General features: G+C 37.0%; 1 protein-coding gene across 2 annotated transcripts in view; it reads right to left on the bottom strand.

Moving 5' to 3' along the window:
• Positions 1-25575, bottom strand: part of DPYD (dihydropyrimidine dehydrogenase) — a 795862-nt gene that overhangs the window by 108037 nt on the left and 662250 nt on the right. For both annotated transcript variants that reach the window (XM_019747023.2, XM_074319316.1), the window contains one exon: positions 12007-12186. In XM_019747023.2, coding sequence (XP_019602582.2) covers positions 12007-12186 — 180 coding nt within the window. The remainder of the gene's footprint in view (positions 1-12006; positions 12187-25575) is intronic.

Raw genomic sequence — 25575 nt, forward strand, 5'->3', positions numbered from 1 at the left:
CCTCTGCTATCCTATGTTTGTCTGTAATTATTATACTATATTTAAATGACTCTTTAATTGTCTAATTGCAACACTAGTCTGTGATCCTTTCAAGGAAGGGCAGTATCATTATGATTAATATTTGCATCTATAATGCCTAGCAAATACTACCGTGTTTCCCTGAGAATAAGACCTAACTGGACAATCAGCTCTAATGTGTCTTTTGGAGCAAAAATTAATATAAGACCCAGTATTATTATATTATATTATGTTACGTTACGTTACGTTACATTACATTACATTACATTACATTACATTATATTATATTATATTATATTATATGACGTGGTCTTATAGTAAAATAAGACTGGGTCTTATATGAATTTTTGCTCCAAAAGATGCTTTAGAGCTTATTGTTCGGCTAGGTCTTATTTTTGGGGAAACATGGTAGGTGCTAACAGTTGTTTGCTTGATAAAAAGTAAAGGAGAAATCAAAGAAGAAATTTCAAATATGAAGTTGTTGAACATAACAAGAGCTAATAAAATAAATAAAGTAATAAAGACTGAGAAATTACTGGATGTGATGATCACTAAATCATTAATAACTTTAGTGGGAGCCCTTTTAGTGATTTTGGGAGTGTGGATGAGGAGAAATCTAATTTTGATGAGTTGAACATAGAAAAGCAAGTAAAGAACAAGAGACAGTGAGTGGAGATAATGTTTTCTACAACCTGACCTGTGAAAGGAAAAAGAAATTCAGACCCTGTTACTTACTTTTTTCAACAATCCTATGAGATATTTATTATTATCCCAAGTTTTTGGATAAAGAAATGGTGGCTAAAAGAAAGTATGTAAGTTGCGTAAGGCCTTACTACTACTAGGAAGGAGGCTACATGGGAGGTACACACTCTGCTCAGTTTCTTCAGTTAGATTAGGCCAACTGTGTGTATCTTCACAATAATTTATTTAAAACCAGGTACAATGCATAAGTAAACATCTTCACTGTATGGTTTGGAAAGAAAGGCAATTTGGTATCCTCAGGCATTTTGCTGAGAGATCAGACTTGGGGTGCAGTGATGTAATGGGAAACTGCATTGTGGTACTAGCTGCCGGCACATGGGAAAAGGTGCACAAAGGGAAATGATCACTGAAAATAAGCTCTTCCAATATACAGTTTTCAAAGGCCTACAGAGTCATCAAGCCCTCTGGCAATAGCTGCAAGTTATTTGGAATTCTGTATTAATCCTGACCGGATGGTTGTACTGTGGTAATAATCAATTCCCAAATCTCGGTGACTTAACACAGTAAAAGTTGATTGCTCACTCCAAAAGGAGTGTGTTTTTTATATGTGGTGTGTCAGCAACCCTGGCCATCCATTTTCTGTTTGGCCACCTTTTACACGAGACTTCAGTGTTCGCTGGGGCAAAGCAAGGGAATATGGAAAACTGAATGCCAGATCTTCAGTGCTTCCACCCAGATTCACACACCATGCACACTTTCCTCATATTTCATTAACTAAAGCAACTGCCCTAGTCATATGGAACACCTGTGAGGCACAAAGCTTTCCTTTTCCTATGGAACCAGGAAATACAAGTGAGTGCCACCAATGCCTGCCGCAAACACCAAAGGCATGGACTGAGCAGGATAATCTTGCAGGCCTGTTCTATATCTCAGAGAAGATTGTATACAGTAGTACTAGGAAAATTCTATTTTCCAATGAGGACTGGCTTCCCATGAGTGCCACTGTGGGGACAGAGCCAGGAGTGCAGTTTCCAGGCTCTCGCCCTCACGTGGAAAGGTGCTCACTCGGGTAGTAAATGGCCATCAACTGTGATTGGATGGCCATCAGCTGTGGCTAGTTGGCCGTCAGCTGTAACCAGTGCTCCACTGGACACTAATAAAACTGCCATGGCTACGCTAGCAGCAAATGGGAGGCTAGCAAGAAGATGGTGGCTGAGCTAGCAAGCACGGATTGCAGTTAGCAAGTGAGGTTGGTTGGCAGAGAGAAGTGGATGGTAGGTTGCAGATAGTGTGGCTCCTGCTTCCTGTGTCTCCAACCCAGCTGCCAGGGAGACTATAGTAATAGGACGCCTCTATCTATGGCTCCGTGGGTGTTCCTTTTTGGCCTTACCATATCCTGCGTTCTTATGTGGGGAGCAGGACCCGAGACCCTGCATGACACCCTGTATGACAGCCATATGTTTACTTTCATTTTTTTCCTTGGGACCTACAGTAAATGGAAAGAAAAACTTGGGGACATTTGAGTTTTGAAAGACGACCAGCTTGACAGCCCTGAAATGATGGGTGATATTCTGTAGTTCAGTTGAACTGGATACATGAAGAGAATAACTGCCAGCAAAGGATCTAGAGAAGGTTCTACAGTTTGAGATGAAATAGGATAAAATTGGCAAGGAGGGAAGACAGGTGAAATGCTTTAAAGATATAGGTATGGCAACAAAGTTTCAAAAGGCAAGATCTTGACATGGTTTGCTGCCAACAGTCCACAGCAGACCAACCAGCATGGCATGAGGAGCTGGGAGTGAAGGCTTCAGGGCATTTCCTGTCAATGAGGCAACTTTCAGCACCTGAAGCTATAAATCAAAGGATTCTCTGTGCAGGTTGTAGTCACATCTCCTCAAACACATTTCTAGGGGTCACCTGTGACCATGAAGCATGGACTATTATAGGCTATGAATTTGGGACCCAAGAAAATTGTTTTCTAGTATCTATACAACATAAAGTAGAGGGAATGTTTAGAAACTAGGTGGTTAATTAGATCAGTATGGACAAACAAACAGAGTAACCAGGTTTCTAAGGAGAAGAGGAAAAGGGGTAGATGTTTCATCTGGATGTCTCAACTGTGCGGTTAACTGAGATGCCAATTATTCAGTGCAGTTGAGGGTATCTTGGTCTATCTTTCCTAAGCTTCCAGAATGTTGGTAAAACTGTTCAATAGCAGTTACAATCCATATAATTTGAAAGCCAAAAAAATTAATTATGGTTTGTTTTGTTAGATTTTTTTGGGGGGAGGGGTGTAAATCAGATTCCCTTTTTAATTTCAAATAATAGACGTTTAAATTTTCCTCAAATATTAGATTAGAACAAATTGGCATAAAGCTGAATATAATTAGAGTTTCTGTTGACTCTTTACATTATCAAAATAACTTTTTTGACTCCTTTAATTACCAGAAAAGTATATCTTTTATCTAATACTCCCTTTACCCTAGCAGGCAGATGGCTTAGAAAGAAATATAACAAATATATATTTTTTCCCTCAGAAAGAATCTCAGAGATGTAGAGAATTACACAGAGATATTTTGCCTTACTCCATAAAACCAGGATTAGGAACAAAGCTAACTGGTTTGCAATAAAGGTCCACTGATTTTGTAGAGTTCTTGGGAGGGAGGATAGGGGAGGAGTTCAAGGACACTGTTTGAATTTCAATTTTATCTTTCATGCTTATGGTAATGGTTTCTTTATAAATCCTCAATCCCTACTCAAAACAAGAAAAATCCTATATATTTTTTTCCTGGATAAAAAATAACAGCAGAATTAATGTGGGAAAGTCATGTTGAAAATATAAAGCACTTTTATAGAAGTTCTTACTTTATATAGAAGTATATAATTAATATTAATAAGGTGCATTCTGATTAAAGTAGTATATTTGATGAAGTATGAGGAATTATACTTAACCACTTACTTTCATGAAAGTGACAAAGGAAATAATGATAACTATGTTTGTCAATTAGATGTCCATTTTATAAGTGAGGACAAATAAGGACTCATAATTTTTAAAAGCATAATGGATAAATGCAAAGCATGATGGGATGCTGTCAAAAGAGTAAAAATGTTTTATGTTTTACATTTTATTTCAGGCATACAATGGTGGACCACAATGAGGCAGCTGTAGTGGTTACAAATTTAAAAGCTCATTTCTGCCCAAATGCCTAGATCAGACAAACTGTAGGTGCTCCACATACAGAGAAGTGGGAAGCCATATTCTGCAACATCTTGTCCTGTGTCCATGCCCGTGCAGGCATTGCCAATCGATCAAGCACCTCTGCTGGGCTTGGCTTTGTGTCACAACCCTCTTCTACATAGTGCTCCTGGCAACCACTACCAACTGATCAGAGTTTCCCTGTGAAATGAACCCACTTACCCCAGAGATGGGAAAGAAACTAAGCTGGGAAGGCTTACAGGGGCACAAACTATTCTGGCTATAAGCAATGCAAAACTTTTTTCCATAACATGAGAGACTTCTACCAGCACCTCCTCTAAGAGTTCATATTAAATTCTGACATTGTTACCCTGATTTGGCAACAGCAGTAGGCTCCTCCCTTCCACCTATTTTAAGACCAATGACAGACCACTCATTGCCCTTTTAGTGCCCAAACCTCAAATTAACAAATGTATCTCCATTTCACCTGGAAAGTGAATATTTCTGAATTGTTTAGAAACCTTTTTGGTGAAACAGAGTGCTTCGAGGGACAAAAAGGCTAGCTTTGGCCCAGATCAAACAAAACTAAGCAAGTAAGATCATGCTATCAATAGAAGGCCAAGAGTAAGTATAAAAATAATATGTAAGTATCAGCTGGAAAATCCATACAGAAGGTACAAAAAAATCAACTCATAAAATATCTTCAAATGTTTATGTTTATGCTAATATTATTCATATATTTTGCATATGGACATATCACATATACAAATTACTCCTATCTATCTATCTATCATCTATCTATGTATCTTAGGATTAATTATAATAACTGTCATGTATTGAGTGTCTGCTATGTGCCATACACTTTACAGATGGTTTGTAATCCTCACAAAGTACCTGTGAAATAGGTATCATTATCTCAATTTGCTGTTAGAGGGATGGAGGATTGTGGGGTTTATGAAGCTGGCCCAAGTTGAGCCAGTGGTGAGACAGGAAGCCTGGATTCAAATCCATAACTATTTTACTGTAAACACTGTGCTCTTTTTCACTACAGCACATCGGCTTCTTTGCGGGATCACTACACATTAATGAACTGATTAGACACTCAGAACTGTCAGAGGGGGCTATCAAATTTTATCTGACATTGTTTGCTTCTAAGTAGAAATAATCACCATCTATAAACAGATGTCTGCCCTATTCTTAAAGAATATTTGGGATTTCAGTGGTCTACCTGATACTACTCAAACCATTTGATGATATTTAGAGATGTAGCTAGGTCCCCATAATATCTATGCAGTAGACTCTGATTTGGTAATTTTTGAAAGTTTCAACTTCCAGGAACTGGTACTTTTTGTTTTGGCCATGTCTTATGAAATGTACTAAAACAATAAAAAAAAATATTTAGCCTCATGCAATCTGGCTACAGTCATAGAAAGTGACCTCAAGATACTTCTTTCTATCGCAGTCATTACCCAAGGAACTGATAGAAATGTAAAATATCATCTGGAGCTTTTCTATCATTATAATATACCACAGTGGCAGCCCCAGGGAGAGTAGCCGCAGGGTGAAAGGTACAATGGGAAAAAATAACATGGACAAGAACAACAGGACCATTGGATGAACATGAAGGAAAGTGCTTTTCATTTCCCTTGCACCCTCTTTTCTGGGCTCGCTCTGCAAGTGGTTATTACAGACAAGAGCAAAAAAAAGGCATGGTAGATGGATGGGAGTTAGCTGCTAAGAGCCTACCCACCCTTAAGTCCTTCACAATGGATTTCTCATTGTAACATTCTGTATCTTCAGTTGATAAGATTAGATTATTTAAAATTATCCCGGCTTACATTTATAACATATTCTATACATTTATTCTGGTTATAAGTTCTTTCTGAGATATAAGTATCATGGATATTTTCTCCCATTCTGTGACTTGAATTTTCATTTTTTAACTGTCATTTGTTGAGCAGAAGTTAATTTTGATGAATGGTTAATAACATCAATTGTTTCCTTGTATGGTTAGTGGTTTTTGTACCCTATCTAAGAAATTTTTCCTTATCCCAAGGTCACGAAGATATTTACTTACGTTTTCTTTTAAAATTTTATAGTCTTAGCTTTTATTTTTACATCTATGATATACTTAAAATTACTTTTGTGTCCTGTGTGAGAAATGTATAAGCTTCATTAAAAAAAAATGTGTTCACAAAACAGTTATGCTTAAATGATTATTTAATATTATATATTTATAATATTGAAAGAGTGAAAAGAGCCCAAATGTAAGTTTTAATGAATAATCAAATTGTGGTATGTCTGTACAATAGATAATTATTTACCAATAACAAGAAATAAATTACTTAACACCCACAACATGGATGAATCTCCAAAACATTGTGCTGAGTGACAGGAAGCACACAAAATATACATTCTGTGGAATTCTAATGATTTGATGCTAAACAACAGAAACTAGACTGTGTTTGCTTCAAGTGGCAGGACAGATAATAACTGGACAAATGCAGCAGGAATCATCTGAGGGGTTGGCAACATTCTACATGTTAGAAGTGAGGATTTCATGAGTGTATGCGTTTGTCAAAATGTGTCAAATGGTTCATTTAAGACCTATGCATTTTTTATTTATGTAAATTTTATCTCAATTTGAAAAAATAAAAAGCATGGAAAAATAAATAGCTTGCAAGACATAAAAACTTTTATAGTTGTGGTAAATAGGAGATAGCACCCTTCTTTTCTGAGACTATTACTATTAGGTCTTTTATAATGGTTTTGCTTGTGACATATATTCCCTTTAGATATTTCTTTGTTCTGTGTGTTGGATAATATGCCAGAAACAAATAAATAGTTAGACATCTACATATAAATTACCACAACTAGATAGCAGTAGTTATATAAAATCGTATTACTTTTGGCTTTAAAGTAATAGGAGAATGATGCATCTGGTCATTTTTGGTTTCTATCATCAAAACAATGCCTTGTTTTAGGGGGTTGCTATACAAGCACCATGACAGTTTTTCTGATTTTATCCTAATGAAAGCTTTTTAAAGTGCACAGGTTATGTCCACTTATTAATATCACTGATATCATTTCATGATATTCTAATACATACTGAAAGTAATTTGACACATTTACGGTTTTCTTCTAAAATGACTGTTATTCTTGAAAGGGCCTGGCTGGAATTTGAATTATAAAGTGCCTTTCTTTCTCCTTCTAAATTAGGACACCACAGATAGTTTGTGCAGTGTAATTCTATAAACATGTAGCATTACGCTAGGTGCTTGAAAACTCAAGGATAAGTAAGATATGACCTCTGCTTTCAAGATGCCCATAATGAACTCAGTGATGGACAAGAAGACATGTAACTAGAAGATAATGCAATAACTGCACTACTAGTTATATGAAAAAGGGCTATAGGAGAACAGAGAAAGGAGGGATCCCCTTTTTCTGGAGGGAGAGAAAGAGGGTCATAGATGATTCCACAAAGCAAATGACATTTAAGGTAGATCTTAAAGTAAGCGAGTGATTGATCAATATTTTCATTCAGCAATTCAGCTGCCAGGCCATTGCTCCTACATGGTAGATGCTGTCGGGCATTGGCACACAGCGTGTACCCTGATCTAGGGCCTCAGGAAGCTTGTACTCTAGGTACATTTTGCCAAGCCAAGAAGAAATAAGATTGCTCACCTGCCTCCCTCACTCTTTCCACTCTGGCTTCTTTCCATCTCATTTTTACTAAACTAGACTCAGACACAAAAGGGACGATAGGTTCAAAGTTATGTTTTTCTTTTACGTTCTTTTCATTTCTGACTTAATGGAAAAAGCAATAGCTGGGTAAGTCAAATGACGACTAATTTTTAATGCTACCACTTAGTAGATTTCTTACATTCATTTATATATTAATTTATTTATTCAATTAGAATTTATTAAGCATTTACTGTGTATCAGTGGGTGTCTAAGGAATTGGGACACAAAGATGAATAGGACAGTGAATGTCTGGTAGAGGAAACACATGTAAAAATTCGAATGCTGTGTGATACGTGTTGCAACTAAGGTTGAGGAAGAGAAGGAGAAATTCATCGTGGTGCAGATGTCAGAGAAGAACTCAGAAAAAAGGGGAGGCTTGAGCGCTTCCCTTTAGTGAACTGCACAGACATTGAGATGCAGGAAACGCATGTGAAGATGCGCACAGACCCCCAGCACCCAGTAGTCTTGGCCGGCGCTGTTTCCCTTACACAGGCTCTTGCACGGGAATCCTGCTCTCATCCCAAGCACAGGAAAGTGAAGTCATTTCCTTCCATGCCTTCTGATGGCAAAATTTTCTATTCTAATATTGGCGCATCCAATTCCCTTCATGTTTCTCAAGTGATTAATCTCAACATACGAGTAATTCTTACCTGCCTCGTCTAAAAATGCCAAATACTAATATTTTATTTTTTTATATCACTAAAATGTACAGGTTGCCTCCAACTCTAAGGAATAATTTGTGGATAAAGGTATAATTGCAGTTATGTTTTCATTTAAGTGTTCTTCACAACCCCTTACCTAAGATTCTTGGTGCCAAATGCATCTCAGAATTCAGGATTGCTTTTTGGACTTTAGAGGACCATTTAGAAATGGTGCACATACCACATTTTACCTAATACTCCCGGCAAGGTCTGAAGTAACAACCTAGAATCAAACACATTAGTCTCTCTGCAGTAAACATTTAAATGTTCACCCTAAGAGGAATAAATAAAGATTATAAATAGCCTCACATCAGCTCAGGCCAGGTTTGCTGCCAAATGAGTTATGGGAAACATTTGGTTTCAGTGCTTTTTGGATTTAGGAATTGTTAATGAGGAATTGTAGGCTTGTATTGCGATTATCTTCCCATCATAGATTTAGAAACAGATTTAGAAAGATTAATTAATGTTTCCACATAGCCTAGCTGGTAAGTAACGAGGCATCATGTGAACCAAACAGTCTTACCCGCACCTCTGCTAGCAACCACTGTCCTCTATGCAGCAAGCAACCACTGTTATTGAATAACCTAGGTTTTTGCCAGGGAGAAGGGGAGATGAAGCTAACAGTATAAAATAACGGTAAATTTTGCTATGGAGACCCTTCCTTTCTGATGCTGCTGTAAATAGTGTCTTCTTCCTTATCTGCACAGATTTCCTCATTGCAGACTGTCTGCATGGGCTCTGGGTGTCATATTTTCACAGCAATTCACTTTGCTTACATGTCTTTTGTCCACTGCTGCACTACTTCCCTGCCCCCGGCTACTCAGAGGGTAATTTCAGCCTCTGGCCATTCAAAACCCAGTGAGCTGCTCCTCTGGATTTCCTCTCCTGTCTCTCTATGTTTCATTACTCTTCTAGCTCAAAACCATGTACTGCCAACTTTCTCCATCAAGGGAAGCTTGTGTGTGCTCATCGCTAACTATTCGATCTCTGACTATTTTCTATTGCTATTCTCTTCTTTATTCCTTTCGGCAACATGGATTCTTGGATCCCTCCGTCAGTATCACAATGTTAAAATGCAGATTCCGGGACCCAGTGCTGACCAGCTGAATCAGGACTAGGGTGTCGGGCCAGGGCATCTACACTTTTCACAAGGTTTTTAAGTGCCAACAGTTTGAGACCAACCCTTCAACTGCTCTGTGGTGTGGCAAAGCTGGTGACTACTCTTCCTACAGGATTTGTTCCCATGCTTGCGGGTACAGATTTATACTTGCACCATAAGACCAGAGCAAACTATAAAGGCCTGATTTCTTGCTCTTCCAAAGCCCCCTGAAAAACATTGCTTGGGAAGTTTAATCAATTAAGTGATGTGTGCACAGGGAGAATATATTAAATATACTGATTATTTGAAAGATAACATGACTAATTTGGCTAAATCCTTGCTTCTCTGGCTCAAGTCTTATTTTCTCTCCATCTTCAAACACTGTATTATAATTGGTTTCTTCTAAATTTCTACTCTAATTTATTCTAGCCTGACCTCTTGAGTGAAAGATTAAGTAGAGTAACAATTGTACTTTCCAAATTAATCTTTCCTGTCTAAAGAAGCCAGCTACTTCTGGTGGGGGTGGGGGGGGTGTCTTTCTAAAAAGGGTCTACATCTTTTCTTGTTCCCCCTGTAGCATGAAAACACTGTAAGGAGCAGCTTACTATTCTTTAGCCAGTGAGAGTATAATATGAATTGTTTTTTCACACACACACACACACACACACACACACTCCAGCAACACCAGGAAGGAACAATTAGGAGGTCACCTATAGCTTGGATACAGTGTTTTGATTCACTGTTAGGAATATTGACCTAAAGGGGATAGTCTCCTATATTTTAGTCATGTCAGCCCACACCAGACAATCCAGGAGCATAGATTTATTACCAGACCATCTGCTTGTTCCTTAACTTAGTGTTGAGAAATGAATCACTAATCTAATCACATAGGCAAGATTTTTTTTTATTTTAACAAATGATAATGCCCAAAATTACACTTACAATTTTGATGAAGGCTTGGCTTACCAAAGTAAAGTCTGAATCTAGACTCACACTATCAGAAAATCAATTTCCACTTATGTCATTGACACAAGTGTCTCCAGCATTAGCCATCTTTTATTTGAATATGTAAGTTTTGAAATGAGTGTGGAAGTCCTTTAAAGACAAAATGGCACAGTGCAGTGCAGCTACTTATATTTCAGCTCGCATGGTGACCACTCAAATTTAAGACAATGCTTTTATAGATGGTCAGAAACTATTAAAACTATCATGTCAAACACAATTTACTTGAGATATTTAGATTGAATGAGGGTAAAATTATTTGTTATATTTTTCTGATTATGAACAAGTTTAGGGTATTGATGGTCATTGATACAGGTAAGAATACTCACTGTCCAAATACTGCAGACTCAGTTTATGATAACATGATTAGTTACACTAATAATGCAGCTTAGGCACAGTCTTACTAATTACAATATTATAAATATTAATGTCACCCAGTCTTTCTGTTTGATTGCCACTCATGGAGTCATTCATCACCATATTTTCCTGGAATCCACACTGTAACATTTTATTTCTTTCTCCCTTTTGTTTTTCATTACCATACTTGAAATCATACAAATTATTCTTCAAGAAGCTCTTATTTTTAGCTATCTGTTAGGAGAAGAACAGTGATGTATTTTCCATTAAAACTAGCCAAATGTAAGTCAGTTATATGATATTTTCTTATTCTTTGAGTCCCTAACCCTGCCATCCAAGGCAGAGTACCCAGGGTTTTTGTTTTCTATTCTTTTTCATGTGACCTGTTTCAAGTTAGGATTTATTTGAATTATTAAATGCTTCCTTAAAGAATCTTTTTTATACTTGCCTCTTTTTTTTTTGAAAGTTAATTATTGATGTAGTGACAAGCTGAAAAGACTAAGAATTATAATTTTTTCCTCCCCTCATTCAGGTCTCAAGAAATGTCTTCTGACAATGGTTGTCTATTTAGAATAATACCAAGGAAATACAAAGGCAAAATGCTGAGTGTTGTTTTAGAAAAGATTTGCTAAAATCACCATATTATACAAAATGTAAATGTAGTGTATATTTCTCTGAAAATAGCAGTAAGTGAGAAAGTTGGGATATAACCTTTTGAGCCCAGGTTTAACTACATAACAGACACAGTTACAAAAGACACTGATTCAATTTTAATTTTAAAAACTTCATCATATTATTCAGGGCTCCAGTGATTTGATTATCTTGAAAATAGAAAGGGAATGTTATAATTTCCAGAGCTTGTTAAAGAATAAAGAAATCTCCAGCCTCCCACTGGAAAGAATGCCAGTCATAGCCACAGTAAGCAAGAATTTGGGGGCACTTTACACACACACTTCAATCTTTTTTCTTTTATACGACCTTGTGTTATATTGGTTTATAAAAATGTAACTCGCAGACCTATCGTATAGCTATAATCAAGCCTCCTTCAGAATGATTCTATTGTAGAACTCACATCCAACAGGCACTGTGATTCCTGTTAGTGAGAAAGTGGGAGGGAAACAAGACCTGAAATACAAAGTGACCAAGACAGAGTTCTTAAGGACAACACAGAGTAGGTGAGCACATACCTTTCCCATGAGTTCAGCAATTTGAGGAACTGGTTTTCCTTTCTGGTGACTCACGGTAGCTGGACTCTGCCCATCCCAGTCTTGTAGTTCTTCAATGCTTTTCAGATAAAGCAGGGCTCTGAGACCAGCGCAGTAGTCTTCGATCACAGTGAAATCCTGATTCTGAACAGCACTGCATACCTAGAAAAAAACAGAGCAATCAACCAAATATGAAGCCGAGAGCTAATTCTCCAGACTCATTTTTCATTTACTCAACAAAATTCATTTTATGTGCCATGAACTGTTCAGTCATTGCCTGGAGATGGGAGTGGTGGGGAAGGAGGGACTACAATGGGGCACAAGAAAACCATCAGGGACAATGAATACTTTCATTAACTTGTTGTGGTGATGGTCTCACAGATGTACACATATTTCAAAACTTATCAGATTGTACACTTTAAATATGCACAGTTTATTTTGCAATGTATCCCTCATTGCATATGACTGTTAAAAATCAGATCCAATGAACTAAATTTCCAAGGAGTCAAATTTGGCACAAAATAAGAAAAGATATTTTATCAGTCTCCTTTTCCTCCATTGGGGTATGTTGCCTGGAGGCCATTCTTATGCCTGGAGGTGGTCACACTAAGGCTGGAGTGTTCTCCATCAGTTAATTCAGCCACCACTTACCACTGCTGACCCCTTCAGCCTTATCTAGTATTGTTCTCCTTTTCATTCCTTCTGCTCTAATCACCCAGGTCTTTCTTCTTTTCCTCAAATTTGCCAAATTATTTCTTTGCCTTAAGACCTTTTTATAAGCTCTTACTGCCTAGAAGGCCTTTATCATCTACAGATGGCTAACTACCCGTCCTTCCTCAGTCTCAGGATAAGTATCACTGATTTAAGGAGGCCTCCAGGAGTCCAGAATAATTAAGGCTTTCTTTTATTCATACATCTTTGGTTGATAATTATTTGGTTGATGATTATTTGATTGACAGTTCAACACTACCCAAATAAACCAAAACCTCGGAGGGAAAAACCTGTATTTATCTTAGTCACCATATTATCCCCAGTGACTAGCGCAGGGTTTGTCACTTATTCTGGCTCTCAATAAATATACATTGAATGAATGGATAATTTGGAAGAGATATTTTAATTTGAGTAACTATATGTCAGAAAATAGAGATTAAAAAATTTCCAGAGGAAAGGAAGTTCGAATCTGAGAAATTAAGATGCTTTCAACAAAAATAGACGTGAGAGTCTGTGTTGGGATTTGAGCGAGAGCTTGAATCAGGTAAATATTTCTAGGTTGATTATTTACAAGACCCCTCTCCAATTTTGACACTACATGTGGACCCTAGAGATTCATTTACGACTGCCAATAGGACCTCTTCACCTAAGATGGCCCCCCGTCACTTCAAATCCAAAATTTGCAATACAGAATTCAACACCTCTCCTCATCTATATTCCAAATCAGTCCAAAGAAACAGCTATCCAAACAAAACTAAGCAAAGGAAAACTCATTTCTATCCCATTTTCCCAGGTGTTAGATTCTTAGCAGGTATCATGGTGCTTGGCAGTGGCAGGCAATAAAGAAAAATCTTATCATACATGAATGAAAATAAGGAAATACCTGAAAATAGGAGAATAAATTAGATTCTGTTTCAAGGTCTCTTAAAGCCTCTGGGTCTTTAATTAATAAAATTAATTGTAATCCTTGTGCCTAGCATACTGTCTGATACCTAGCTGTTGATTGGTTGGTTGAGAGAATTTATTGAAAATACACTGTGGTGTTCTAAATTAGAAAATAGGAAGTAGATAGAAAGAGAAAGGGCAGGAAAAATATATAGGAGTTCTGAGCAGGAAGTGGTAGTGATTCCACGGTGCGTATGGAAAAGAAGGCCAAGTGTGGAATTTTGAGAACAAGAGTATTTAAAAGGAAGGCTAAGGAAGATCATGAAAGACACTGCACAGAAGAGATCCAAGGCAACATCAAAGAAGATGTCAAGAGCTGTACGAAGACCAATAGCATCAGAGCTGAAAAGCTGGATTTAGCAATCAGAAAGATAATGACCGACATGTGTATTTAGAGGGGAGAAGTTCTGCAACAGAGCAGAAGCCATTTTATGGTGGGCTGAGGAATGGATGAGGATTGAAGAAGTGAAGACACAGAGCCAGACTGTTCTTATAAGAAGTTTGGCTCCAGTAAAAGATAGAGGAGAGCTAGGGTTATAAGTAGGAGGGTTTTTTATCTTACTTCTTAAAGGATGGCAATATCTTACTTCTTTTTTATCTTACTTCTTAAAGGATGGTTTTAAGGCAATGTGACCATTTTACATTTCAGAATAGGACAAAATGTCTATTGTGTATTAATTTTCTGTCAAAATTGGCTGAAGGATTGTGTGATAAAAATAAAATAATGTAATAACTAATATGATGTGAACTCTTACTATGGGACAGGTTCTCTGTTAAACACTTTTTTTTTTTTTTTCACTCAGTCCTCAGTATAACCCTAAGAGGTAGGTTTAATTTTTAGCCCTGTTTTGGAGATGATCAAACTGAGTCTTAGAGAAGTTAAATGACTTGCCCTGGACCACCTGGTTAGAAAATGGTGCGGCCAGGAATATGACCATGCAATCTAATGTGAGTAAGACACAGACATTGACAGAGGAAAAAAAACATTTAAATGTAATTACAATGATCTTTTCCTTCAACCATTTCATGAACCCAACACACTTGTTTAAAAAAAAATCAAATTATCTTCAACCCAAATATAACCATTGTTTTTGAAAAATCCATACTGCTAGATTAAAATTGTCAATGTCCTCTGACTTTATTTACCTTTTTACTTGTATAGCATGAGTAAAGAAAAACAAATCGAAATGAAAAAGTGGAACAAAAAACCCTTTGTTTCCTATTTTGAAGTGCTCTGTGTTACTATAATGTAGGAAAGAATATTGAATAACCACTAAACACAGACAATAATATTTTCCATGATCTTTCTTGGGAGGAAAAATTTGAGCATTAATTAGGTCTGTTATAACTTTCTTATAGTTGATTTATTTTCAGAACAATTATAAAGAACATCATTATAATTTAACTATAAAGGTGAACTGATGCTTCACATAATCTTCTTTGTTCACTGTGAGATTCTATTTTTTTTGTAGTATATGCTTATGAGTATACTTTTACTATCATCTTAAAATAGTTCACCATGAACATAAAAAAATCAGATTTTGAAAACCATATCATGTCATGTCCTTTATGAGATGTTCATGACTGTTGTAAAAACCTACTTTTAAAGGAATCTAGATACTTTGCAATGTATAAATAGTAAAGTATAATTTCAGTCATCTGTGGTATTTTTCAGTGAGAAAATATAAAAGCCACTAATTCTATTAATCCACAGGCATGGCACAACTTGTATATAGTAGATTCAGCCAAGTCGTGCTGGAGTAATCAAAAAGTAGTCTTGGTGTGCCCACCAGGGACAAACAAGGTGGGACCTAAGGCCAGGAAGAGTGGGGCCTCTTAGGTGGGGCATGAGTCTAGGATCTTTTACCCTCTCACATGCTCTTTAGTCTACAGTGCTAGTGTTACACATAATTGAGAGCTATACTGAAAATGTGAAGGGGACACAAAACTTGGAGAGGGAGGAAAGACTACAAGATAGTGACCAAACATGGCTGGGATGGTGTGCTAGGCTGGAAACCCTGGAAGCCACCATCAGACATGGATGCTGGAGGGGACAATTTCACATACATTCAATCATAAGACAAATGTCACACTATTCTATACCTTCCTAATGTGAGTAATTTAATTTTTACTTTCCAATAAGATTAAACATTAATTTTCCTATCAGAGTTTCTAGTAGTAGCAACTTTGCACGTTGATATTTTCTTTTAAATTTTTAATATCCATATCAATTATCTGAGGGTCTTATTAAAATGCACATTCTGATTCTGTAGGTTTAGAGTGAGGCCCAAGACCCTGCATTTGTGACAAGCTCCAAGCTGCTGCAGCTGCCACGGGGCCACACTTAGAAGAGCATGTTTTAAGCACCAGTAGGGATGAATCGCATCTTAACCTGAAATGCTGTCTGCCAAGTAAATTTCTTCCAAACAAATAATTTCATCTTAATTTTTACTATTAGATTGTAGCAACATTTTCATGGCCCTTAAAAGAAGCACTATTTATAATAATAAGTCATGTCTGAAGAAACAAGAGTAATTTTCTGATTAAATAGTAATAAGACCCAAAATAAATCTTAGGGTGTAAGCACACCACTGGGAACAGGGTTTTGTTCATGGGATTTGAGGCTCAGAAAATGGATTTGCTCCGAAAGGTGCCTTGTTCTTGCCGAAAGTTTACACTCCATTGAGGGCTTTCTCTCTATCTCAAAGGTAAATGGTTCCTTTTAAAACTCCAAACATGTAGCTGCTATTCCTAAATGGGTGTTTTATATGACATCTCTTAATTGTTTGTTTAACAGCTCTGATTAGGGTCCTTAATAGCTGTTAACATGTTTGCTTAGTATAATTTGTAAGTTCTTTATGGTGAAGGCTGGTTTATCTTTTTTCCCAGCAGGGTATCAGGTGCCATTATAAGGATCATTGCCACCATTAATTATTTCTATAAACGTGAATCCCCCTACAGTGAGTTGTTTTAAGTAGGGACCCTGGATTCTCTGCAGGACCAGCCCTTTGCAGGGGCTGAGTAGGTGGCGTCTTGTGCAGCATGATTTGAGGTATGCTGTAAAGTTCCCCTTGCCACTGAATAGTCTTCTCCAAAGGTGTGACACAGTGCCCTGAATTTTCACATTAGGTGCAGGCTTTAATTAAAGCCTGTCTATGCAAGCAGCTGTACAAATACCTGAGAGATGACAGGGGGTATTGGGGTGCTATTCCTTTCTCATTATTTCTCGTTAAACGAGATTAACAACATTAATAGTAATTTTCCTATTTATGGTTATTTACATTTCTAAAGTCTCCTTTGTATATATTATTTCCTCCATACTCAGAATAAGCCTATGAGTTAGGCAGGAGCTAAGGTAATTTTCTTACTTTGGAAATGGGAAGAGCTCGCACTTGTAGAACTATTTCTGAAAGTCAAATCTAGTGGTTTTTATGCCATGTCAAGTAACACCACTTAGAGGTTAAGCACATGCATGTAGAAGTCATGCCAAATCAGGTTTAAACTACATCTTAGCTGTGTAAGTAGGAGCAACTTTCTTCACTTCAAAATGGAGATTAAATACTTAGCACATAGGGAACTGAAAGGCAATATATTTAAGTGCTCAATTAGTAGTTAGTACTTAGTAAGCTGGATTGGCACCAAAAATAAATTTCATAATATGAAAAATCAGAGCATGAATTAGGCAGGATATAATTTTGAAATCTAATGCTTTTTGGCCCAGTGCAGTAAAGGAAGGCCATGGACCTGACCTTTATTTACACGAGGTAATGATCTCAAAAAAGCTTCGGTCTTGTCATCAGAAGACATGTCTGAAAGCCAGCACCGTCACGCAGCAGCGGGTGACTGAGGCTAGTCATTTAGCCTCTTGAGTCCTCCCTCCCACTTCCCAACTTGCAAAAAATGAATGAGATATCTACTTTATTGATGTAAGGATTAAATTACATCATGTAGGTGGAAGTGCTATGGAAATTATAACGCTCAGACGAGCTCAGAACGGTACTAAACCTTATAGTTATTATCAGGTAAGCTGGAATTTAAAGTGCTGAGTGGAGATCAAACGGGAAAGTTTTGCCTGTAAAGAAAAATCCAACTTCTTTGAAATGCAAAACAGAGTTTACTAGGAAGTTAGCAAATAAAATCCAAACTGTACTAAAAATAGTTATGCCAGGTAAATAATTTGCAAAGAAGAGCTCTACAGAACTAGAACACTGTGAGTCTGGCATGTGAATTTGTATATTAGAGCAGCCCATCTTTCAAATGATATGTTAAAATGTGACAAGGTTTTTAAATAGGGATCTTGAACATTAGATACAACTCAGATGGACCCATGATCATAATTACCGCCTTTCATTTCTTACCACAAAAGTGGACAAACTACACTCCAGGTCTTAGAAATGTGTGTTGTGAAGCTACATGCAAGTAAAATATATGTTTACAATTTAAGTCCAAAGTAGTTTCAAGTTTTTGTTGACTCATTACTAAAAGGATATGTTGGAGAGTAACCACGTTTAAACAAAAGTGGAAATTCTCCTGCAATGCTTATCATATCTAAAATTACCCTCTAAAAGAGTCTTATGCAGCTGGAAGAAGTGCAAGAGTCTTTGATGAACATGGTCCATAGGGGAAACACTGAATAAGGAAGATTATCCACCCAATTCTTAAAGATTTATCAGAAAAAGGAAAAAAGTAATCCTATGATCCCCCCTTACTAATCTATTTTGATAAAGCGTTAAACTGTTTAAACAATGTTTAACATCTATAATATTTTCTTAATGCTTTATAGTTTTCAAAGCTGGCTGTCATAAAGTATTTACACCGTGATTTGCAGTTGTCAGAGCAAACTGACAAATGAGGCAAAAGGAAAGTTAGGCATTTTTCAGACCAGCCTTATTTCCCAGTTTAGAACTCCAGCAGGGTGAGATGACCTGCACAGTCACACAGCTAGTTAGAGGCATCACCAGTCTCCCACCTGGTCTGCAGCTCTCTCTGCTATAGCACTGCCTCTCTAGTGCCATCTTATTTAGTCCACACACCAGCTCTGAGAGGAAGACAGAGAAGGTGCTATCAGGTGTTTAGGAAAGTGAGGAAATCAAATCTAAATACTAAATGCTATGCCCCAACTCAAAAGATTAGTAGGTAGTAGAGGCAATGATCAGATTCAGATCTTTTGACTTCTGCTCTCTTGTTTTTGTAAATTTCAAAATATTAAACCTGATGTTACACATAGTTAAACAAGCACATATTTATAATTTTCAATAAGAAGAAGTACATTATGCAAAATGATTTCCAATGTACTTAATGAATAATGGCAAAAATCCACAGATCTTTAAAATGTAGGATTTTAATTGAATGACCACTGGGAGGTTTACTACTAAAACTCAAAAACAGACCTTTGCTGTTGTTGAATAGAAAAGTAGTTTCCAATCCCATCTGTGCATACCCACTGATTGAAAACATCAGATTTTCCAAAGGCCTGGAATCAGTTATTCCTTACTGAATTGAGTTCTGTCCAGTGCTGACAAACAGATGTATAAAACTACATTGTACTTTTGAAACTGGTGTACAATACATATAGTTAAAGTAATAATTCAGAATAACAATATCTCCCTATGAGTTTTTGGTACTACATAAACATGGCACTACTTAGTAGAATTCATGAATAAAACACCCAAATTATAATTTCATAAAGATATAGGTGAGAAGACAGCCCCTGGAGAGGCGTAACACCTAGGGCGCTAGATGGGGATATATTTGTATATCCACATAAAACCACAAATCTTAGTTGTTCTAGCACATTAGTTTCCATTTGTTGAAGCTGTACAACATCAAAGTCATGATGTCCCTATGTATTGCATTTAGCAGTAATGTAATGGACGACGTGCAGAAATCAAAGTGAGAGTTTCTAAGTAGTTTCCTGGCAATTGAGACAGCAGGCTCTTTCATCTGCTCCGTAACTGTGGCAGTGAATTGATTTAAACTCCTTCTGAGATCTCAAATGCTTTTATACTCTTAGGTCTCTCAAGCATTCCCTCCCCCCCCCCCCCCCCCAAAGTGGTAAAATCGTAGCATTCAGCAGAATACCATCTTGTTTCCCCCCGAAGGACAGGGCTTATTTCAGCTTTGCTACTAAACTGCTCAGGATCACTAAGTGAAATAGTTGTCCAAATGCCATCCTGTCAAGAAATTTGACTTTGAGTTCAGTTTTCTATGTTCTGACAATAGCAAATTGGATTGGGGAAAACAAACAAACAAACAAATAACCCCACAGATGTTGTTTTTCAGAGTCAGCTCAGAAAAAGCCTGAGGGATAAGCAGTTCTACTTAGTTTCTTCAAAGTTGTACTGTAATTGTTACTCATTGATAAATCCTAAAGGTGTAGGAGCTACTTCGCTTGTTTGGTACATCAGATATTTCACCATCAATCTTATCTAGCCTTTTAAATTATATATTTTCTGACACATCTAAGTGTATGAACTACCTCTTTTTCCCTAATCAAGAAGAAATTTTATGGTTGTTGAAAAGCTGTGTTTCAGTGTCCATCTGTGGTCATTCTCTATCTGATTAATTTCTTAACCCAAGTTCAGCTGAAGGTATACTAAAGACAATAAAGTGTTTTTAAGGTATTTTGCATTGGGATCCATACCACACTTTGCCAACCAGAATATAACCATCAATTCTCCAACTGAGAATATTTTCTCAAGGGCAGCACTGGTGATGGGCCACCTGCCGGCCTCTTTTCTAGAACAGTGTCATGGGTCTGCCTTGTTGCAGTCTGTTGATGATGCAAGTTGACTGAAGATGGTCTGGGCTGATTGGTCAAAGGGATGAACCCTGCAGGCAAGACGCCTCTGTCCTCTTCCTTTAAAAGTCAGCTCCAATTGGACTCAGATCTCAATAATGACCTGAACCAAGAAATAATAATTAAAAGAACTCTATAGAGACACACCCCTCCATCTGCCTTTTATGAGAGGCTAGAGAGAAAAAGGGTGAGCCACGCACAACATGGAGGGCCAAACAATGGTGACTGCCATCTTGCCTCTTCAAAGACATTGTTGTTGATGGCCATGCTTCCCCCACAGACATAAATACAAGCCTAAAAATGACTGAGGCAAAACCCAGAGTCCTCTGCACAGCAGGCTCCAATGCAGGCCATTCTGTGGCAGGAGGCTGTGGCTGCAGTTTGAGAAAGCTCAGCCACTTTGTTTCAGGGGCAGTAGGATTTCTGTACTAAAATAGATTCTCACTGTCCTGGGCATTTGCTGTGGGGCAGCATCAGTTAAGACAGTGATTTTCAATTGCTCTGCAGTAACACAGGTGGCAGTGCGAGGTGTGCACGCAGCAGTGTGCAAGCTCAGCAAGTCCCATGATGAAAGTGGGGCAAAAAACGGAAACGAAATACATAGTTCTCTGTTATCCACAGGGAACTCATTCCAAGACCCCTGGATTCCTGAAACCATGGATAGTACCGGACCTTACATATATTAAGTTTTTTTTCTATACATACATGCATACCTATGATGAAGTTTAATTTACGAATTAGGCACAGTAAGAGATTAACAACAATAACACATAATAAAACAAAACAATTATAACAATATACTGTAATAAAGCTGTGAATGTGGTCTCTCTCTGTCTCTGTCTTTCTCTCTCTGATAACCAGTCTGAAAACCAAAACAGCTAATAAGTGATTAATGGGTGGGTGGCATATGAAGTATGGATGTGCTGGACAGAACGTTGATTCACATCCCAGGTGTGACGGAGCGGGATTTTGCGAGATTGCATCCTGCTACTTTGAACAATGCACAGTTTAAAACTTATGAATTGTTTACTTCTGGAATTTTCCATTTAATTTTTTCAGACCGTGATTAACCATGGGTAACTGAAACCACAGAAAGTGAAACCACGGATGAGGGGGAAACTACTATATCCAAACAACAGCTGTCAGATGACTAAAATTCATAATTTTAGGTAACCTCTCTTTTTCAAGAGTCAAAACAGATGGGAAAACTTGACTTACAAAATAATTTACTAAAATACCACATGGGGTTTAGATAACAGAAGGAGAATAACTCATAATGCCTAGAGAAGAAAAATCTATTGGCCAAGTTAACACATGCAAATATTTTTTTGGACCTTGAAGATGGATAAAGGTATTTGGCTATGCAATAATATAAACAGACACTTAAGATTCTGAGGAAAGAGGACTATTTGCCTGCAATGAGAAAACCATTGAAAATAGCATCTCAGCACTTGTCCACCTCTTAAGCCAAAGCATTCACAATTCAGTAGTTGATTTTATGGTTAATCTATTATTGATAAAATCAGAAATTTGTGAGAGTAGCATGTGACTATTATCAGTAAGTAAACAATCTTTACTGAGTTGTCAAGATAGTCTGAGACACAAAAGTTAAACAAAGTTCAGCTGATTAACAGTGAATAATCTATTTAAGGGTAAAGTTCTATAGAAAAAAAATACAAAACACCGATATTCAAGTTAATATATTGAAAGCATGGAGCATATCTATGGAGGGCTAAAGAACCAAAGCAAAAAGATTTTTATTTTTAAAAAGGAGCTTTTTTAAAAAAATATTAAAGACTGTTTCTTAATTCCTTTACTACACAGGCAGAAAATATAAGGTTCACAAAGTTTGTGGTTTTGTGAAAAAAAATAAAATAAAACGAAAAACAGAGAAATAAATTGTATGTTAGTATTTTGGGTTTTTTTTTTTCCCCTAATGAAGACCAAGAACCTAAAAATAAAATGCCTGTCTTCAGCCTCCAAAGATGGATTGCTAGAACATGGTTATAGATGAATGAATGCAGTGATGAAAGAAACAGTTTTATTTGTGCATTTCTTACTAAAATAGCACCTATTTTATGATTTGTGAATATGACAATTACCTTGAAGAAAGTCTACCCAGACTAGTAAAAGTTCTAGGCTGAGGGTTTTCAGAGGCTGCATAGAGTTGACTATATAATTTATCATCCAAACTGTGACACTTGAGATAAACAGGGAAACTAGTAATAAAAATACCAGGACAACTAGCATACACTGGAATTGGTCTGGACAAACCTAGGTCTATGACTCCCCTACTTAATAGAAGTTTTTTTTCCCCATCTTCAGATTGTAAGGAGATTTTCACGTGTCCTCATGGAATGCATTCTGTACTGGGCTGTCTCCTGGTTTGGTTTAACATCCGGGTCCTTTAGGCACTTAAGCAACCCTCAGCACATTAGACTTAGGTTGAAGTCACAGGGCCTTCACTGCTCGTGTGGGGACTTGGAATGTCAAGACCTGACCTGATCCAGATGACCCTAGGTTTAAGGAGTCCCCTCTGGGCCTCCAAAGGTCTTCAACATAGGAACAACTCAAGGAAAGGAAGGGTAAAGGACTACCCCAATCCGAATCCTGTAAGCCAAATGAAACCACCCTTAAGGGTGAAAAATTTTGATGTAATTTACATACTTAATAGACTATTCCTTCGTAACTGTCATTTCTTTATGCATTACCCACATTCCTTGAGGCTTACTGCACTTTGAAATTCCCTTAAAGGTTATTACGTTCCAAACACTGTGCTAAATATGTTCACATGTAGTACCATATTTAAACCTCACAATAGCACCATGAAGTATTGCATTATTATTTCTTCAATTAGCAGATGGGTAAACAGAAGGTCAGAGACTAAGGACAAGGATTAAGATCATACAGCTAATACATAGCAGAGCAAGGGTTCAAATCCTGGGTCAATCTGCTCCCAGGATTCTTTCTCATAATTACTGTGAAACCTTGATTTTCAGTTTTAACCAGCACAAAGGCACCTGGCTCTCATGTGAGAAAAAGAAAAATATATACACAGTTGACCCTTGAATCGATGCAGGTAAGTGAATTTTATGTGTTTTACATTTCCCCTTGTCTATAAAATGTCACACTGTAAAGTAAACAATTGGTTATATACCAAAACTGGTAATAAGGAACATTACCTACTTATATAATGCTCGAAAATGCAATAGAACTGGCTTATTTTGTTTTTAATTCTCTCTAAATTACTCACATTTACTTTGTGTTTTAGAAACATCAGGCCCTATGAATATGCACCATTATTCTTAATTTAGCTCTGCAAGGCCAGGCATAGACAATGTGCGTTGTATTTGGCCATACTGAATTCACCAGTAATTAAATTGATTTTTAGCTTGCATCATTGTTTTCTGGCCCAATGATGAGTCATGGAACTTTTCTCTTGCCTCATATTCATTACTGTATCTGGTGTTGTTAGGATGGAGTTAATATCCAGGATATGATGATTGACTTAAGGAGATGATAATGAGATTATGGCTCCTGTCCTTAAAGCATGACAACTGAAATCCTATCACTTTGAACATGAGGAAATATGTTTAATATTATAATATCTGACATGTCTATCACTGTCGGGTTAAGCCAGCTATCTGAAAAAGAGATACATTTATATCCTTAGACATACTACCTTCTTTTGTCTTATATACACAACATAATTGATTTGAGGATAATAAACATTTATATATGCATGCCCAATTTTTAATTCCAAGAAGTTTTTAGGTCCTCCAGGTTCGTATCTGTCAGATTGAACATAAGATGCCAACAGCAACCATTGTCTTTCTTTCGTCTTATTTAGTGGGGCGGGATCAGTGAACAGAGTAAGAGAGGTGTTTAAATAGGAATATGTATATTTCAAGCCAGGAGAATATGGTTTGAAAGTTTCAAAAGACCCAAGAGTTACAAAAACATTAAATGGGTGGGATATCTGAGCACTTACACACAACAGAGAAGCAAAAGTTCCTGAATATTTGAAGATGAGTTAGAGAAATGGATGAGCATGGTTTTAAAGGCTAATAAATTTAGGGTGTTTTTTTCCCTCTTTGGAAGGGAATGTTTTCTATATATTTTATTTACTTTATTTAAAAATACACATTTGATGTAAATTTTATTTCTTTTCATTTTTTTCTTTAACACTCATGATCTTCTAAAGCTCAGCTTCAGGAATATATTTCTGAGAATGATAAGAGTTAATCACTGACACTGAACTCTGAACTACTCAATACCCAGAGGCTTATTATCTATTTCTAACATTCACTGATCTAGACAGCCACCTAGTCATTCATCTCTCAGCATCTATCCAGGAGCGTGTATCCATATATTTACTTTGTGCCCAATTCTTCTAATCACTGTGAGGCACTCATAAGAGTGGAAAGAAATATGCATCATAGATGGGAGAGAAGACATACATTCATTTATCAGCATTGGGTTACACATGCATTAGAAAGCTTGGTACATCTCTGGAAAGTAGGATTAAAAAAAGAGAGAGAGAGAGAGAGAGACAACTGCCCATATGACAGCTCCAGAGATGTTTCCTAGGCATCTTAACTATGCCAGAAATTAAGAATAGCATCCTTAATTTTCCCACTCCCTGCAACATACTCATCTAATACAGTAGTCACAAACCTAGAAATCATTCCTCATTCCTGTCTTTTCCTGCCCACAGAACTCCAATCTCTCAGCAAGTCTTGTTGCACTACCTCAAATATATACTATTGTGCATCTATCCATTTTCCTCTGCATCCATTGCTTTTTGTTATTCAAATCCATCATCATCTCTCACCTGGACTATTGCAATAGTCTCACCTTCCACTGTTAACCATTCAAAATTGTGTACACAACAGCTAGAATGATTATTTAAAAATATAAATTAGATAATATCTCATCACTGCTTAAAACCAATGTCTTACCTCACTTTGGAAAAATGAGAATACCTGATATGAAGTAGTGTATGATCTGGTCCCTGCTCATTCCTTTTTCTCATGCCCACTGTGATCTAGCCACATTGGCCTTTTTTGAGCATGTGAAAAAGGCATACCTTTTAT

This window comes from Rhinolophus sinicus, linkage group LG14 (genome assembly GCF_036562045.2).
Source record: "Rhinolophus sinicus isolate RSC01 linkage group LG14, ASM3656204v1, whole genome shotgun sequence".
In the NCBI taxonomy this organism is placed as follows: domain Eukaryota; kingdom Metazoa; phylum Chordata; class Mammalia; order Chiroptera; family Rhinolophidae; genus Rhinolophus; species Rhinolophus sinicus.